Source organism: Micromys minutus (genome assembly GCF_963924665.1).
Source record: "Micromys minutus genome assembly, chromosome: 29".
Taxonomy (NCBI): Eukaryota; Metazoa; Chordata; class Mammalia; order Rodentia; family Muridae; genus Micromys; species Micromys minutus.
Window position 1 is genome coordinate 27,382,135 of NC_137964.1, and position 17,048 is coordinate 27,399,182.

A 17,048-nucleotide genomic window follows, 5' to 3' on the forward strand; every position below is an offset into this window, starting at 1 on the left:
CACACACACACACACACACACACACACACACACACACACACACGTACACTACTTCCTCCACCCCCAACACCAACAGTAACAACAACAAAAACAAGTGTCAGGAACCATGTAGGAGAAGCTAAAAACTAGTATGAGGTCTTCCTGAGTTGGCTCCACCATGAAGTATAAAGCTGTGGTGGATTTGTTCTTCCTGGCAAGGTGGAAGAGATTACATTTTAGGAAAGGGTCCTGCTAGTAATATGCCCTTCCTGTTACTATTAAACATATATAACAATCAGTAGGTATTAGACCACTCTTTTGAACAGATTTCTTCAAAACAACCAAGATGTACTGTACTGTCTTGGAATGGTGCTATAGACAAATAGATGATTTCTTAACTTTTAATGATGATCCTATAAGGATTCCTAAAATATACCAGAAATCATTAAGCCCTTCGTAACAGGCCTGCTATTAAATCCCTCTCTGATATGAAAACGGCGACAAGAACTCTGCCAGTTTCCAAGTGTCATGAGTTAATTGCTTCTGAGATAGCAAGAAGGCATTTATAACCTAGAACACATTCCAAGGGGTTGTAGCACAATTAACCAAAGGTTGTAAAAAAGGATGTAAAGATTTATGGTAGATGCCAGGACAGACGATAAAAATGTGTTTACCTATACAAACTTCAATGATAACTTAGTTATGGCCTTTAACTCTCCATAGACCAGTAAAGATGATGACAGGAAATGAATGTTTAGGCAGATAATTACTCTTAGTGGATATGCATGTAAACATCTCAGTTGTAATCTTCTTATTCAATTAGGATTTGAATTCATGTGTAAACTTGTGGTGAACTTTTGACCACATGATCATGTGTTCTGAAAGACATGTACATGCTTAGGACAAAGTAGAAAAGAAAAAGGAAGAGAAATAAAGAAGGAAGGAGGAGAGAGAAGGAAGGAGAAGGAAGAAAAAAGAAGGAAGAAGGAAGGAAAAAAGAAGGAAAGAGGGAGAAGGAAGGAAGAAGAAGGAAGGAGGAAAAAAGGAAGAAGGAAACAAGAAAGAAGAAGAAAGGAGGAGGAAGAAGGAAGAAAGGAGGAAGAAGGAAGAAAAGAGGAAGGAAGAAGGGGAAAGGAAGGAAGGAGGAGGAAGAAGAAAGGAAGAAGGAAGGAAGGAAGGAGGAGTGTAGATTGTCCAGAAGCTGTTTGTATTTTAATGTTAATTTCACTGCTCCAAGAAGGGCTGCCTAGTCAGGAGACTCCAACTGAGCCTTCCCATTTTAATTAGTAAAATAAAGGAAAGCCAGTGACTGGGCAGGGTGAGGGAGGTGGAGAAAAGGGGGCCGGTCTAAGAGGTCAGAGGACGAGAGGTCAGAGGTCGGAGAGTCAGAGGAGGTGAGTGGATAGAGGAGGAAGGTCATCACAACATGGAGCATCCCAAGGACCAGCTAGACCCAGGTGGGATTTATTGGTGTTAAGTAACTATGAACATTAAGAATTTTATAGGTCTTTTATCTCATGTAGAAAGGCAGTTTGTATCTTTGTCTATTTGATGCCATTTTGTTGTGTAGACGGTTTGTGGATTGAGAATTGAATATATAAACCTGTATAAAAAGCTATTGGGCTGTAGAATTTTGTTTGTAGAATTTTGGGGTAGAGAAACACCCCAGGATTGAGGCAGAAAACAGGAGGTAGTAAACCTCCAAGGGAAGGAAGTTTTGCACAGATGAGTTGGGCTGTGGTGACGGCTCAGACTGGGCGCCAGAGGAGCAGGGCCTGAGGAGTGAGACCTCAGGGCTGGTAAAGAGATAAACTGATTTTTATTTTTTTAATATTTAGTGCAACAGAGGAGAAAGAAGGAAGGAAGGAAGGAAGGAAGGAGGAAGGAAGGAAGAAGGAAAGAGGAAGAAGAGGAGAATGGGGGAGGAGGAGGAGAAGCCAACCTTTTTTGGAGAAGAACTTAGACATAAAGATTAAAATTAGTTTTCAAAGTGTCCCTTTTTTATCTTGCAACTTTAACCAGCAGGAGTTAGAGATGCTAGTTCTATCACAAAGGCTTTTCCTGACCCCCTGCTGTTTTGTTATGAGGTGCTAAACCCCAGAGACTGCAATCTCTGGCCTCAGAGGAACTCAGACCAGCAGGTCAACTACCACTGCAAAGTAACTTAGACTTCAAACAGGCACACATTTTATTATTTAAAGGTAACCCTAAACATCTCTCTAGACCAAGACCTGCCCCCACTCCGCTGACCACTGACGCTCTCCCTCTCCTTGGCTACCTCCAAGAGAGAACCAGAATCGCCAGTAGAGCAGGTCCCCGGCATCTGACAGGCCCGTTTAAGAAGATGGGTGGACAACACATAAGAATCTCACCAGATTCTTGCAAACCCCTCTGCAGCCAAGAAAATGATGCTTAGCTCCGAAGCAAAAGAGATTGTCTTAAAACAGCTGGCCTTTGAGAATGTTACACCCGCTTGTCAGTCTCTCTTATAGGCAGTTAAAAAAAATCTAAGACTGTTTCTGATTTTATTAAAGCATGTCCTGGGGTTACTACTTCATAATCTTCAACTAACAACCTCACAAGGCCAGAGTACTGTTCAGAATCTTACTTCTCAAGGAAATTAAAAAAAAAAAAAAAAAATCAACCCAGCAGGCATGGCTCACAAATGTTATTCAGGTAGCAAGCCTGGACATATCAGCAAACAATGTCCCAGTAAAGCAGAAGACACCATAAATTTTAATACTCCTGACCCCACTCAGAATGGAGCCAGCCCCCTTCGTGGTCAGGAAGGATTTTGTTGGATAAAAAAGAATGCAAATCTTGCTTTCATGAAAATGGCCTTCCTTATCCTGGTGCTACTGTAATCTCCAGTAATACAGGAATCTTATCAAACCAGGGAAACTGGGTGAGGGACCTACCTCAGGCCCCTCATACAATAGGGGTAATTCGACCACCACAGACAACCAGTCCCTTTATCTATGAGGTGTGTCCAACAGCTGCAGCAGGCAACCCCAGGCTGCCCAGGTCTGAGGCTTCATTCAACCTCCACAAAAATATTTACTCTCCTCTTCAAACAGTCTACTTTAAGGAGGAAAGATCATAAAGAAAACTTCCTCACACAAGAATCCTTTGCATAACAGGTGGAGCTGACAACAATTATTATCCTTTAGAAACTGAGGACAAGGCCTTTTTTAAAATGACTTCATGGGGACTGGAGAGATGGCTCAGCAGTTAGGAGCATTGACTGCTCTTCCAGAGGTTCTGAGTTCAAATCCTAGTAACCACATGGTGGCTCACAACCATCTGTAATCTGATGCCCTCTTTTGATATGTGTCATATGCAGAAAATAAATAAATCTCTGGGGAAAAAATGTAAAAACGACTGTTTCGTTAGCTGTCTCACGATTCTAGCCCCCCACTTTCAGGATTACAAGTCTTGCTTCCGTTTAGAAATTGCCCTTTCTCTATTGGACATGCACCATGTTCCTTCTACTCTTTCTGAACCTGTGCAGGGAAGTAAGGGTAAAATCTAATTCTTTGACAGAAATCGCAGCTTTTTCCATTGAAGGCAACTGAGCAACATCTTAGAGCACGCAGGGAAACTGCTCCTGCATGCCTGCAGCTCCGCTTGGGAGTCAATTCCTGATGAGCCTGTGTCCTTGTGACCAAGACAGACAAGTGTTACGAATGTCCTGTCTTCGGAAAGTTAGCCTTTATTCTTGGATGTGTGGATACTCATCGCTCATTGTTATTTGTGCCCCTGAATAACCTGCAGAAGCTCTCAAAGGTTTGACACAACATCTGTCTCATTATTTTATAATCTTGGGATATGCCAAGGAGTTAGAATCAGTCAACCCCTTTGCTTAAACTTAATAAGCCCCCCCTTTTTTAAAAAAATGGTGTTTAACTCCTAATTGCTCATGTCCCACTGACATCCCCTGTGGTTCACAGGGAGGAGCTACTGTGGAAAGAGCTTTTCAGACCTTAAAAATCATAGACTTCAAAATTACAAGATCATAATTACTCATCTCCTTATCATACTTTACAGAGCAAAATATAAGTCCCTTTCTAAACATGTCAAGTCTCTAATGGAATAAAGGCCTACTTAATGAGTAATTAAAAAGACAAACTACCATCCTTAAAGACTCTTCAGATTCAGGCCTCAGGTTACACTTAAACAATTTAAACAGAGACAAAAGCCTGCCAGCCTGGGCAGCTGTGAGAACCCCACAGCCAAAATAACCAGAACCCATCTCAGACGACAGTGTTGTTCTTTTAAAATAGTTGTTGCCCAGGGTCTCTAGCCTTGCTGGCAGAACCTCGCTTCTCCTGTTAAGAGCACAAGGGACTTCATGCCAGACCAGTGGCTGTGACCCTGCCCTGAGGCTGGACCTGCCCTTAGAGTCAAGCTCTTGATGTGGGGATGGACCTGGTGGCCAGGTGTCAGTCTGGCTTGTCTCCTTTTGTAATGGGAATTGCAGGCCAATCTTTGTGAAAAGAAACTTTAGCAGAAACTTTCTCTGGGACCCTAAGCTTCATATATATAAGCTTTATATACCTTGTGGTATAGATTTTCTTTCTCACAGTTTCTCACAAGCCTGGTTAACTTAGTGCTTATCTCAGGCAAAGTGCAGGTGGGGCTCTCTGGCCAAATTCTGTTTTCTCTAATTTAATATTTCCTAAGCAAGTTCATCAGCAAATCCTTTCCAGCTTCCAATTTACCACCTCAAGCCTTTTCTTCACCCTTCCTGGGAAACTGCCCTCAACCAAAATAGGAGCCCCCAGAACACCTCCCGACACAATGAACCCCGGGAGTCACTGCGCCCTTTAATATCAGACTCTGGAGGTAACATGAGAACAGCAAGGCACTTATTTGCTCATTTTAATATAATTCTGACACGGTTTGACATGAGACGGCTTCTGGCTTCCATGGAGCATCTAAAAGTCTCCAGGCCACCTGCCTCCAACATGGGCAAGCTAACAGAGAGAGCCATCACACTGAGAGTCACAGGTCCCAAGGGAGACTCAAGGGATGATTGACAGCTGCTGCTACCTGGGGTTCAGCTTCAGAAGCTCTGGGATTCTCAGTGCTGCTGTTCCTGCCTGGTCTCCAAGCCCCCTTCCTTCTGAGATAAACGCCCCGCCACACTCCTTGGTTTTACATGTACATACTTCTGTTTATGATCTATCAATGTCTTCCTTCCCAATGTCTCCTTCCCAAAGAAGATTACCGAAAACATAATCTGAACAAACATTAATGTTCAAAAATCTCAGTTTATTAAATATGTCTTATGCATGATTATGTGTATATGGCCTATTACACAATTAGGGCTTGGTTTGTTTGTTTGTTTGTTGTTGTTTTTTTTTTACATCATGTTATAGTACCAAATTGAAATCTTAGCAAATGTTCATGTAAACTAAATTGATTACTTGATCCAACTCCATTTTGTTCATAATAAAGCAAAAAATAATATATAATAATGCCAATAAATAGAGGTGTTTAATGGTCCTGAATCTTTCTTGGAGATAAATAACATGAGTGTTTAATTTTTTTTATTTAAAACTGGTTCTTAAGTATGAGATATTCATAATCATACAAGTCTTGGTCAAACTGTCATTTTGCTGATCATTTAATCATTAGACCATTTCTGATTCCACGGTCCCCGTGGCCTGCAGATTAATCTCCCTAATAAGAAGACTGTCACTCCTTAGGGTACCTTCCTACTTTTAGGCAGTTGCCCTGTGTCTTAGTTAGGGTTTCATGCTGTGAACAGACATCAGGACCAAGGCAACTCTTATAAAAACAACATATAATTGGGACTAGCTTACAGATTCAGAGATTTGGTCCAGTATCCTGAAGGTGGGAACATGGCAGCTTCCAGGAAGGCATGGTGCAGGAGGAGCTGAGAATTCTACATCTCCATCTAAAGGCTGCTAGTGAAAGACTGGCTTCCAGGCAGCTAGGACAAGGGAAAGCCCACACCTACTCCAACAAGGCCACACCTCCCAACGGTGCCACTCCCTGGACCAAGCACCCCCTTCTGAAACTCTTGTCTCCCAGAGAACAGTATTGGGGGACAAGGCAGATAAAGCAGGCTGTGGGGACAGCTGTCTGTGTAAGGGTTGAGGGCAGGGGTCAGATGCCTGGAGTCTGATCACAGGTTGGACCCTCCTTTTCTGGGGCCTTGGGTACCTTCCTGTCTTCTTTGGGTCAAGGGCCTGCAACAGAGCAGGACGTTACCCTGAATCTGGAGCCTCTTGGTCAGGTCCTGCTGGGCTCACAGGATGGTGCATGTCTAGTACTTGTCCATTTGAGGACAGAGGGAAGGCAGAGCCCATCAGGCTACACTGCAGCCATGACCTCTCTGAGGCAGGAGTATGGCGATATCTAAGCCACTCTGGGTTAAACAGAATTCTTCCCAAAAAGTATATAACACAGAAAGAAACGAAACAGGCAGAAAATGATAAAAAAGATATTCTTCCGGTGTGGCACATCGACCTCCGTCTGTAATAGAAAACACAAGCATGTTAGGAGCCCACATAGTCACTGAGAAGGGGACACAAATGAGAACTGAAGGTGACTGCTCTAACAGGCCACCTGGGGTCCTTGGTCAGGCTGCTGCTGAGAAGGTGAACAGTAGGTCGAACAGGAATCAGGCCCTTGAGGATACACAGAGCTCTTCCCTGGAAGCCAGGCCTCCCCCTGATGCCTCTCATTCAGTGACAGAGCCCTCAATGAGAGGGGGCATAGGCAGAGGGACAGCCCTAAAGGCCACTGCAGCCTGACCTCCTTCCCCATCCCCAAGTTCCACTCCCACACACATCAGACTTCCTTCCTGACCTGGGTTATGGTTCCAACATCCCTGCAGCCACATTAGCTCTGTCTGGAGGGCACAGGTGACATCACTGGTTCCCCAGCATCAGGAAGAACCTGCCCCAGGAGGGGAAGATCCAAGTGCAGGTCCCTCTGTGCCTCTGTGGCTGTGACACAGCCCAACTGAGTCCCATTGGCCACATGACAATGAGACAGGGAAGACGGGATGCTTCATGGACCTGACAGTGGCTTCAGAATCCACAGGATCCCAGCCCCACTAGACTCTATCTGCATGTCCCTGAGCCAGTGGCTTCGGAGTTCAAAGTCTATGTATGTATGTGTGTGTGTGTGTGTGTGTGTGTGTGTGTGTGTGTGTGTGTGTTTCTGTGTGGGGGTGATGTGGTGAAGTGTGTGTCTGTCTGCGTGACTGGGGATGGGTGACCAATGTGTGGAGGTGTGAAACAGCAGAGATGAAGGTCAGAGGATAACTTTGGGGATTTGGTTCTCTTCTACCATAGGAGTTCCTGGGATCAAACCCAGGTCATCTCTGTTGACAGCAAGGCCTTTACCCTCTGAGCCATCTTGTGAGCCCATGAAATCTATGAACAGTGCTAAAATGGCTGTAAAACAAAAAGATCGGCCGGCCTCCACAGGAGTGTGGAGACCACACCTTTGTGAGGATGTTCTCCACGCAGATGAAGAGAACGGGGATGTGTGGAATGGGGAGGGTGGTGGCATGTTCTCACCGGCACATCCCAGGAGCACACTGCAGAACCGTCCCTGTACTTAAAGCACGGGAACCGCAGCCAGGCGGCCGCCTCTCCTGCTAGTCGCTGCCAGCCCTCTGGGTTCGAACCAGCGACGTTTTCTGTTGGGTCAGCTGGGTCCAGGATCACAGGCCTGCAGAGCAACATAAAGAGAGGGAATTGAGCAGATGTCCAGTGACCCAGGAACCACTGCACAGGGGTAGAGGAGGTGCCCAGCAGAGAACTATTCAGAGATTGTCCTTTGTCCTTGCCTGATGCCATACAGCAAACCCAGAGGAATTCTGGGCATGACCTCAAGGGCTTCAGTTCAAATCCTCTAACTTTAGTAGCTGAGTGTCCTGAGGCAGGATACTCAGCCTCTCTGATCTGTGAGACGAGGTTAGTTGGACCAGCCAGTTCCACAGGATGAGGTGTGAGAGAAAACTGAACAAACACAGGATCAGGACATGTCACTACCTGGGGTCACATTATGTTTCATTATGTATAGGTAATTGGTCCACGACTGGTCTTCCATGCGAGCCTCACAGCCCTTATGATACTGTTACTGTTGGGAAAATCTTAGTTCCTTATCCATGTTCTCCTCTTCCTTTGCTGTTTGGGTAGAGGCTCATCTGCAGACAAGAGAGCCTCTGTCGCTTCCTCCCAGGGCTGTAGAACCTCATGTCAATCAGGTGACAGCAGGACAGTGCCCAGTGCAGGAGATGCTCCATACACACAGAGCTCCCCTCCCCCTTCCCACACAAGTGCAGCCTGGTACTGATGGGGAGAAGAGCCATGGGGGGACAGACTACCTGGGTTTTCTGAGTTGTTTGTGCAGGTATTTGGAGACCTCTGGGTGTTCAAAGTCATAGTACACTGTCCAGTAGATCCGAAGCTGTTTGTACTTGGTAACCAGTTCCAAGACAGTTCTGAAGCCCTGGGCTGTGTTGAATTTAGTTCCTCTACTCCCTTGCTCCCAGGCATAGACTGTGAGCAGCTCCAGGGCGTACTGTGGGGGCAGCGGCTGCCCCAGCTTCTCCTCACACTGAGAAGAGAAAGGCAATGAGAAAAACAGGGCACTGGGCTGTGGTGTGGGGGCCACTGCTCACAGGCTCAATTCAGCTGCCACCTGAGGATGTCCCTATAGGTTTATTGTCACACAGCCACGCCCAGTCATTTAGATTCAGTCTCTGCCCCCTCCTGTGCTATAGCCAAGAGCTGAGTGGTTGAGATGGACTGTGTGCTCCACAAAGACAGCTCTCACTAGCAGGCACAGGAGGAGTCAAGACAGCATGAGTGACAGCTGGGAGTGAGGGTGGGGGCGGGACATAAGGAGTGCTCTATGGAAGTTGTCTCATGGTTTCTGAATAATTGGGAAGGGGCAGGGAGATGGCTCAGGGGTAAAGTGCCTCCATCCCTATGCAGGGGTGAGAAGTAGAGGCCAGATCCCCAGTGTGTACATGAGTGTCAGGCTCTTGAGGCAGCTGACTCATAATCCCAGTTCAAGGGGGTGAAGATGGGGCTCCCCCATGCTTTGTGACTGACTGTCCAGAACTGCTGATCCAGCACACTGAGTGTCATATATAAAAGGTGGGGAGTGACTGAGGACCTGCTCTCACACTCTGTCCTCAGATGCATTTAGCATCATTTAGACACACATACACAACATGTGCTCCCATGAATAGGTATAAACACACACGAAAACACTCAGGATACAACAGGAAATCACACATTTAAAGACATAACTTGACAAGTCAGGAAAATCAAAGTGTAAAAAGTGACATGAAGGGTTTGCCACAAATGGAAGAAAAATCCAAAGATTCAAATGAAGCAGCAGCCGTGGGACAGTGAATTAGACACAGCTGAAGAGAGAGTTAGCTGATTGGAAAGTGGACTAGAAGAAATCACCTAGAACAACCATGGAAAGTCCTCCCTTTTCTCAGATCCCCCCCCCCCCACACACACACGTACCCCTTACCCCTCCTAGAGAATCACCGCCCCTCATCTCCACTCACCCCTGCTTGTCTCTCATCCCATCTGATTCCCTTCCACACACGTTTTCTTTTACATTGTTTTTCCTCACTACTTTTGCCAAGTTTTATTCTTTGGGCTAAAGTTACACAGATATAATCATCTGGAGGGGATAGACCCACAAATGACAAAATGCCTCCATCAGCCTGGCCTGGAGTCAAGGCATTTTTCTTGATCAGTGTGGGAGGGCCCAGCCCATAGTGGGCATTGCCTGTTCTGGGCAGGTGGTCCCGAGTTGCTTTTTAAAATCAGACTGATCCTCCAAGGGTATCAGGCAGCAGGTGACGTACCTCCATGGCCTGTGCTTCAGTTCCTGCCTCTGCTTCCCTCAGTGATGGAGTGTGGTGCAGGAATGTGAGCCAGACAATCCCTTTCCTCCCCAATTTACTTTCCAGCATCATCTTTACCCCAGCAGTCAGAGCAAACTGAACAGAAACTGGTCCTAAGGAGGGGACACTGCTGTGACTGACCTGCCATGTTGCTCTGTGGGAGGACTGAGAAGGGATGTGGCAACTTTGGGTGGAAAAGCTGTTGAGAGCTGAGATCCTAATGGGCTGTTTGTGGGAACTTGGAGGACAGGAGCTGAGAGGCAGGCAGAGGGCAGAGGCTGGAGTGAAGGTTCGGAGAAAAGCAAAGACCCCATCAGGGCTGTTTGTTGTTATGTTTGGATTAACAATGGGTAATTTCTCATCAGCTAGGGCTGAAAATCAGCTCTGATTGAGAGGTAAAGGGCACCATGAGGGCCAGGTCTTTGGGAAAGAATTTCCTCAGGTTCAGCGAAAGACTAGGTGTGAGAGGCCTGACTGTCCATGATAGGCTTCCCTGACATTTCAGGAGACCAGGCCTACATTTCTGTTTAACTGGACAAGTCCAGCCAAGTCAGTTACTAGAAAAACCCGATGCCTAGGGCATCCTATCAGAAACTGTCCTCACCATCCGAAGCTGCTCTGCCCACCTGACCGGAGGCAAGGGCAGAGTCAGCAACAGTTTCTAGTTTCCCAGCAACAGTTTCCAGTCCCCCAGAAATGGTCCTGGAATGTCCCTAGAGATAGGGCTAACTAAATAAGAAGAAGGTCACCTACCCTTCCCTGGAATTCTACTAATGTGCTTTAAATTGGGCCTGTGATCTCACTTGGGCATTGCCATCTTGGTAAAATGGTAGAGCCCAGTATGTGGAATGAAATGCTCTCTGCTTCTGTATACTGTTTGAGTGCAGGACATCATCCTTCAGCAAATCATGGATCCTGACAGCTTTGTTCAGGGGTCCCAAGACTGCATCTCCAGAAGGCAGCCATATCTGGTAATATGTAGAGGTCTCCCAGGAGGTTAGGCATTACCTTACCTCCCATGAAAGCTGCAGGACCGAAGGGAACTTAGAGAGCAGCTGAGGCCTGGCACTGGGAGAGGTCAGGGAAACCACTGGTGAAAGTGCAGCCTCACTTTCAGTGGAGACCCTGAGACACTGGACTTGCCCTGAGCAGGAGACAACTGTCAGGACAGAGCGATGTGAGAATAGAGCTGGCCTGAGCCTGAGACCAGGTAGCATCCTCTGGTAAGAGTCAATCTTAGTCAGTAAAATGCCTCCATCTGACTAGCTTCAGACATGTTACTAATTTAGGACTGATGTAGGTGGGAATAGACCACTGTGGTTGGGGCCATGAATGGAATGTGGCCTTGGGCCATATAGAAACGCACACGGAGAGAGCCATGGACAGCAAACAGTGAGCAGAATTCCTCCATGGTCTATGCTTCTGTTATTCCTCTGACGTCCCTTAGTGATGGAGTGTGACTGGGATGTGTAACGAAGTAAGGCCTTTCCTTCCCAAGCAACTTGGTCATGTGATAAAGCTATGACCTCAACAAAAAGCAAAACTAGAATATACATTTTTTTTTCTGGCCCGTGAACACACTCTGTCCAGATGAAGCCCATAATACCAGGCCAGATGCCTTACCATTTGGTACCAGTGCTTGACCAGGCGGATGAGGCTCTTCAGCTTGGTCGGGCGCTGCTTCAGGAAGTTCCTCTGGAGCTCAGTGAAGCAGGGAGAGAACTCGCCCTCCTTCCCAAGGGAGGTGCACTCACGGATGAGTCTGGCATAGATTTGGGGATCAGGCTTGCTGTAGATGGTGACGTGACCTGTAAAGAAGATTTCATTCAGTGGAACCCCTCAGCCCCTTTCTGGGGTTCTTCAGTCTCGCTGAGGTGACAAGTGCAGTTGCTACAGCGTTCAGGGAACAGGCAGAGGGTTTCCACAGCGGGCATCACTCACACACACCCGTTTGCCCCATGTTCCTCAACTGCACACATGGTGGGCACTGCTCTTTGTGCCAGGGCTACAGGTCAATGTGAGGGTTGGAGATTTGAACTCAGGTCCTCAGGCTGGTGCGGCAATCACCCTTATCCATGAGGTGTCTCCCCAGGCACTGTGAGTTTTCCGTGGATGATTTCCTATAGTGTGTAACTTATTATCATGTGGTTTTGTTTGTCCAGGTCCTGACAGGAATGAGATATGGCAGTGCACATCTGTGTGTGCATGTGTGTGTGTCCTATGCACTTGTAGAGTAGATGGGCATTAGGCTATGGAATAGATGTGTGTGTAGGTATGTGTGCACATTTGAGTATTCTAGGCTGACCTTAAGTGTGTGCATGTGTGTGCCATGCAGCAGACCACACCATCAGACTTTGTTGCTGGCACAGGGCAAAGTCACTCATTGATGGAGCTTGGACATGCCCTGTCACTTGTGACCAGAAGGTCTCTCCCTCATGGACTTATTTTAAGTGTCAGGGTCTAGAATACAATATGGCTCATTGCCTATGTCATCTTGTGTAGGGTTGTGGCTATGTCATCCACAGTCCCATTGCCAAGGCTGACCTTGTGTGGTGGAGCCCCTCACATCTGCAAAGCTGCTGAGGGTGGGGAAGTCCATGATCCAGACAGGCTTCTGTGGAACCTGCTGTCACAGCTCATTTTTGTGTCACATCCTCTGAGCCCCCTCAACTGAGCAGGGTTCTAAGCCTCTTGAAGCTTCGCACAACATTCTGCCCTGGTCCTACTCCCTGGCTAACCCTCTCAGTCCCTGCTGCCTGTTTCCAATGCTCTCCTAAGCCAAGGGCTAGTGGGCTTTGTTTCTAAGTTAACAGCAGCAGTTCACACAGTGGCCAGCAGGAGGTGCTGTGTCCCACATATGGATAGCATCAAGTATTCTTCTCTAAGCTCTCCAAGACCCCATTGTTCTCTCTCTCACAGGTGTTCTCTGAGTTGGGAAATTTGTAATTTTGGAGACACACTCTGAGTCAAGTCTGGTACAAGATTGTTGCAGAGATCATGCTGTGAACCCAGAGACTTCGTTCTTTACTGGAAAATCCTGATTTCAGTTGTGGTGTGGCTTACACCTTTAATCCAGGAGCTTTCTGCTTGAATGTTGTGAAAAGGATTAAATAAAGCTAATCATGGGTTAAAAGGCAGGGCAAGCAGCCTGTTGACATGAAGCGAACATTAGGGTTATTAAGAAAAAACCATGGAGAGTAGGAGGGACCCCAGAAGATAAACAGAACCCACAGGAAGTAGAAGGGAGGGACATTCTGTTTGAAAGAGGTTGTGGAGCTGGTGAGAGAGTGGATGCATCAGGAACATTGCTGAGGAGGAAGGTCCGCTGTGCTTTCTCTGCCTCCCTGAGCTGCCTTTCACCACAGTGTATGGCTTTCAGGTTTTCATCGGTAAAATTAAATAACTGAGATTCTGTCAAAGCCTAGATAAGATCTTTTAATGTGTGATGATATAATATGTGTGAGCATGTGCTCAGGGGTGGCTGCATTTGCAGTTGTCCTGAGGGGGACAGAACTCCACTGAGAAGTTCTGTGTCCTGCACAAGCCCTCCCGCAGACACCCCAGGTCTCTGCACAGCTCTGAGGTTCCCAGTCTTTGGGGGAAGATTTGTGAATTTGTTATTTTCAGTGGAGCATCCTCTGTCTCATGTTTAGGAAGATGAAATGGACAGTCAGCCATGAACAGGACTGGTGTCCTAAGGAGGCAGCTGCTGTGACTTCGTCCCCTAACTGAGCCAGCTCCATACCTAATGTCCTTCAGAGATGGATCCTCTCTCCCCAGTACCAAATTTCTAACATCCTCCCCAGCTCATCTTTGAAGAGATGCTGTTCGGGTGAGTTTCTCCAATGATGAGCATTTTCAGCTCAGGGATGGAAGGTGTGGCTGGGGAGATGCTCAGTCAGTGATGTGCCTGACTCACAAGCATGAGGAGCCATGTCAGATTCCCAGGACTCAGGGAAAGGCAGTGTTGGGGGAGGGTTGTGATTCCAGCGCTGAGAAGGGGAGACTCGAGGGTCCCCAGGGCTCTGCCCTACCAGTCAGGCTCCTGAGAATTCTAACTAGAGAGAGAGACAAGGTCTCAATGAAGATGAATGACTCTTGAGATGTGTTAGCCAGGTTCAGGATCACACAAGAGAAGACCCACAAAATACACTTGCACACACACACACACACACACGTGGAACTTGAAACGAGGATGTAGGCACGCAGAAGGGTGAACTGAGGCTCTCTGGAAGGCTGGCTTACCCAGGAGATCATAGGCTGGAAGCACATCAAACTTCACCTCCTTCTGCAAGTCAGGTGATCTCAACTTGAAGCTCAGAGCCCGTGGGTTGGGACTCCATGAACTGTGGACCTCAAACTTCACTCCATAATGTCTCTCACGCTGAATCTCAAGCAGCTGTTTCTTAATTTCCTTGATGAATTCTCCCTGTCGCTTTAAGCTTGTGAGATTGTTAAGGAACACCACTAAGTCAGCATCTGTCTTGCCCTTGAGAGAGGTGCCTTTGTGTGAGGAACTGCCCTGAAAGACGAGGATGAGAATGACAAGGGATAGAGAGAGCCATGCAGTGCCGTCCAGATGCTGAACAGAGTAGGAGTCCTTCACTGAGGGGGATGGATGGATGAATGGAGACAGCAAGCTGCCACATGTGCAGTGGAATATTAGTCAGCCCTGAAGAGTGACATCAGGATCTATGTAGGAAAATAGAGGGCTCTGGATCTCCTCCTGGTACAGAAGATAAACCAGAATGTGAAGGAAAAACTCTGTGTTTGTCTGTGAAGTTTATATCTGTGTGTGTGTATGAGGGGGGCACTGTGTATGGGAGTTGGGGAGGGGTCTAAAGGAAATGCAAGGAAGAATAATGGGGGGGCACTATAGCACATTTTCTCTCATGTAGAGTCCACATTAGCTGCACACATGTGACATGAAATCGGAGAGCCACCCTCTGGGGGAGGGTCTGGTGCGAGGTAAAGGATAGTGGTGGTTGGAGGGAGGCTATGCCTAAATATACAGCTATATGAAAATGTAGCCCTGGTCCCATTGGTGTCATTGTGAGTTGGGGGGAAATATGCACAAATTACATCATTTCTCACTATAAAATGGCCTTGTGTAATAGAGAATAGCATATAAAATCATAGAGAAACTGACAAATTAATAAAGATGGCCCAAATCTCTAAAACAAATATTTTAAAAAGAAAAATTCATCCTGAGAAGAGCCTCCCTAAGTAAAATGCTGAGAACCATCACTAACACACATGAGCACCAGCCACTGTTGAGAGAGGGCATCACAAACTGTCACATCTGCAGGTCGAGAGGTGGGTCAGTTGTTAAATTGCCCACTGTTCTTGCAGATGACCTGAGTTTACTTCCCAGCACCCAAGTGTCCAGCTCACAGCCACCTGTGTAACTGCAGCTCTAAGGGATGTGACACCCACTCCTCAGTCCTGATGGGACCTGTGCCAGTGCATACAGAGCCCCACTCACAACTAAAAGGATAAAATGAAATCAACTATAAACAAGAAAAACCTCATTTCTGCAGCCTTCACAGAGTCTGGGATTTAGGTACTATTGTCATGAAATGCAAACTGACAGACCCAGAAGTGAGCCTAGAAAGGGTCCATCAATCCAGTCACACAGCAGGTGGGGTCCAGTTCTGTCCTCCGTGTCACACTGGACTTAGTCTATGTGTCCTGGGGTGTGGACTACCCTGGGTATGGAGAAGGTGGTTAAGTTACCCTATGTCACACAGCAGTGCAAAGGTTGTAATCCCCCTACCGCCGACCCGACACTTTCCACAATGCTTTGCCAATCTGGGCCTCAGTTTCCCTGACTCTGAAATGGATGTGGCCTGGGAGTGGGAACATAAACTGTAGCTGAGGCTCCTTCTCCAATCCATATGTGGGGCCTCAGGGGCTGGGGGGGGACAACCCATGGCCCAGCTGTGATCAGAGTTGAGGAGGAGGGATCAGGGCTGCAGCCTGGCCTCTGAGAGTCCTCTCCCACCCCATTTAGGTCAGCTCAGGCTGAGGAGGGCTCACCTTTCCCATCTTGGAGGCCCTCACTGGGTGGGAAGAACCCGAGAATCTTCTGTCCTTCAGGACGGCACACAGCATATCCATGACTTCTCTGAGGTCATAACAAAAGCTGGTGTCCGGAAGATGTTGCTCTATGAACTTATCGAACTCCGAGGCTGGGATGCTCCTAAGTCCCTGCTCCATGATAGGTCCGGAGCTTTACCTTTGCAGACAGCAGGTCCCGTGTCTCTCAGCCAGGCTGAACTAAGAATGGAACTTTCAGTTTCCATTTCCCAGGAAGGGGAGGGTTATGCAAATCAGCCAGGTTCGAGCAGCCAATGGAGTCAATGCTTCTGACACTCACACATACACATCACAGAGAGAGAGGGAGGGGGGGGAGGGAGGGAGGGAGGGAGAGAGAGAGAGAGGAGAGAGAGAGAGGAGAGAGAGAGAGGAGAGAGAGAGAGGAGAGAGAGAGAGAGAGAGAGAGAGAGAGAGAGAGAGAGAGAGAGAGAGAGAGACTCTCAAACCTGAGCTTTTAGCCAGGGAACTCATAAATAAACTGATTTGGTTTTCTCGGGTTTTTTTTTCTGGAAAAAGCCGTTACACAACATGTTTATAAGAGCAATCTGTACACGTAGGGGAAGAGGGGAAAGAGAGTCAGGAAACTTCAGAAAGTGGCTGGTAGGTTTTGAGCTCAGCTTCCAGCTCCTGCAAACACTTTAGGCAGAACTGCATGGTCTTGTCTTTTTTAAGAACAGCACCTGAATAGGTTTTGGTTTTTCCTTTATCTCTGGACTTGCAGTTCTAAGATAACAGAAAATGCTAACAGAAAGCTCAGACTTCCCAGAAGCCTCCTCTCCTACACACATCCTACATTTTCCCCTGTGGTGCTTGGGGTGTGGGGACAGGAGCTAACCCAGGGCATTCCCAAGGGAGAAGGAAAGGCTGCACCACCAAACCTGGGACTGGACAGGTCAGCATTGGATATTACAGTGAGCTATCTTTCAGGGCCACAGCAAGGTTGTCAGTCAGGCTTTGGGTAGCTACCCAAGGACTCAACACAGTTTGTAGCTTTCCAAACTCATGTCTCCATCTTCTCATCTCTTATTTAGAGGGCTGGAGAGATGGCTCA

General features: G+C 47.2%; 2 protein-coding genes across 2 annotated transcripts in view; one reads left to right on the top strand and one right to left on the bottom strand.

Moving 5' to 3' along the window:
- The window catches only part of LOC308439504 (inactive 2'-5' oligoadenylate synthetase 1C-like), a gene marked incomplete at both ends in the record, with an annotated part of 57,965 nt that overhangs the window by 7,520 nt on the left and 33,397 nt on the right, over positions 1-17,048 (top strand). The gene's annotated exons all lie outside the window — the stretch shown is intronic.
- Positions 5,435-17,048, bottom strand: part of LOC308439247 (2'-5'-oligoadenylate synthase 2-like) — a gene marked incomplete at its 5' end in the record, with an annotated part of 30,756 nt that continues 19,142 nt past the window's right edge. Inside the window, 6 exon segments of the mRNA XM_080940994.1 lie at positions 5,435-6,483; positions 7,539-7,692; positions 8,351-8,583; positions 11,522-11,706; positions 14,144-14,420; positions 15,938-16,130. Of these exon segments, the coding sequence (XP_080797120.1) occupies positions 6,382-6,483; positions 7,539-7,692; positions 8,351-8,583; positions 11,522-11,706; positions 14,144-14,420; positions 15,938-16,130 (1,144 nt within the window). The 3' untranslated portion in view covers positions 5,435-6,381.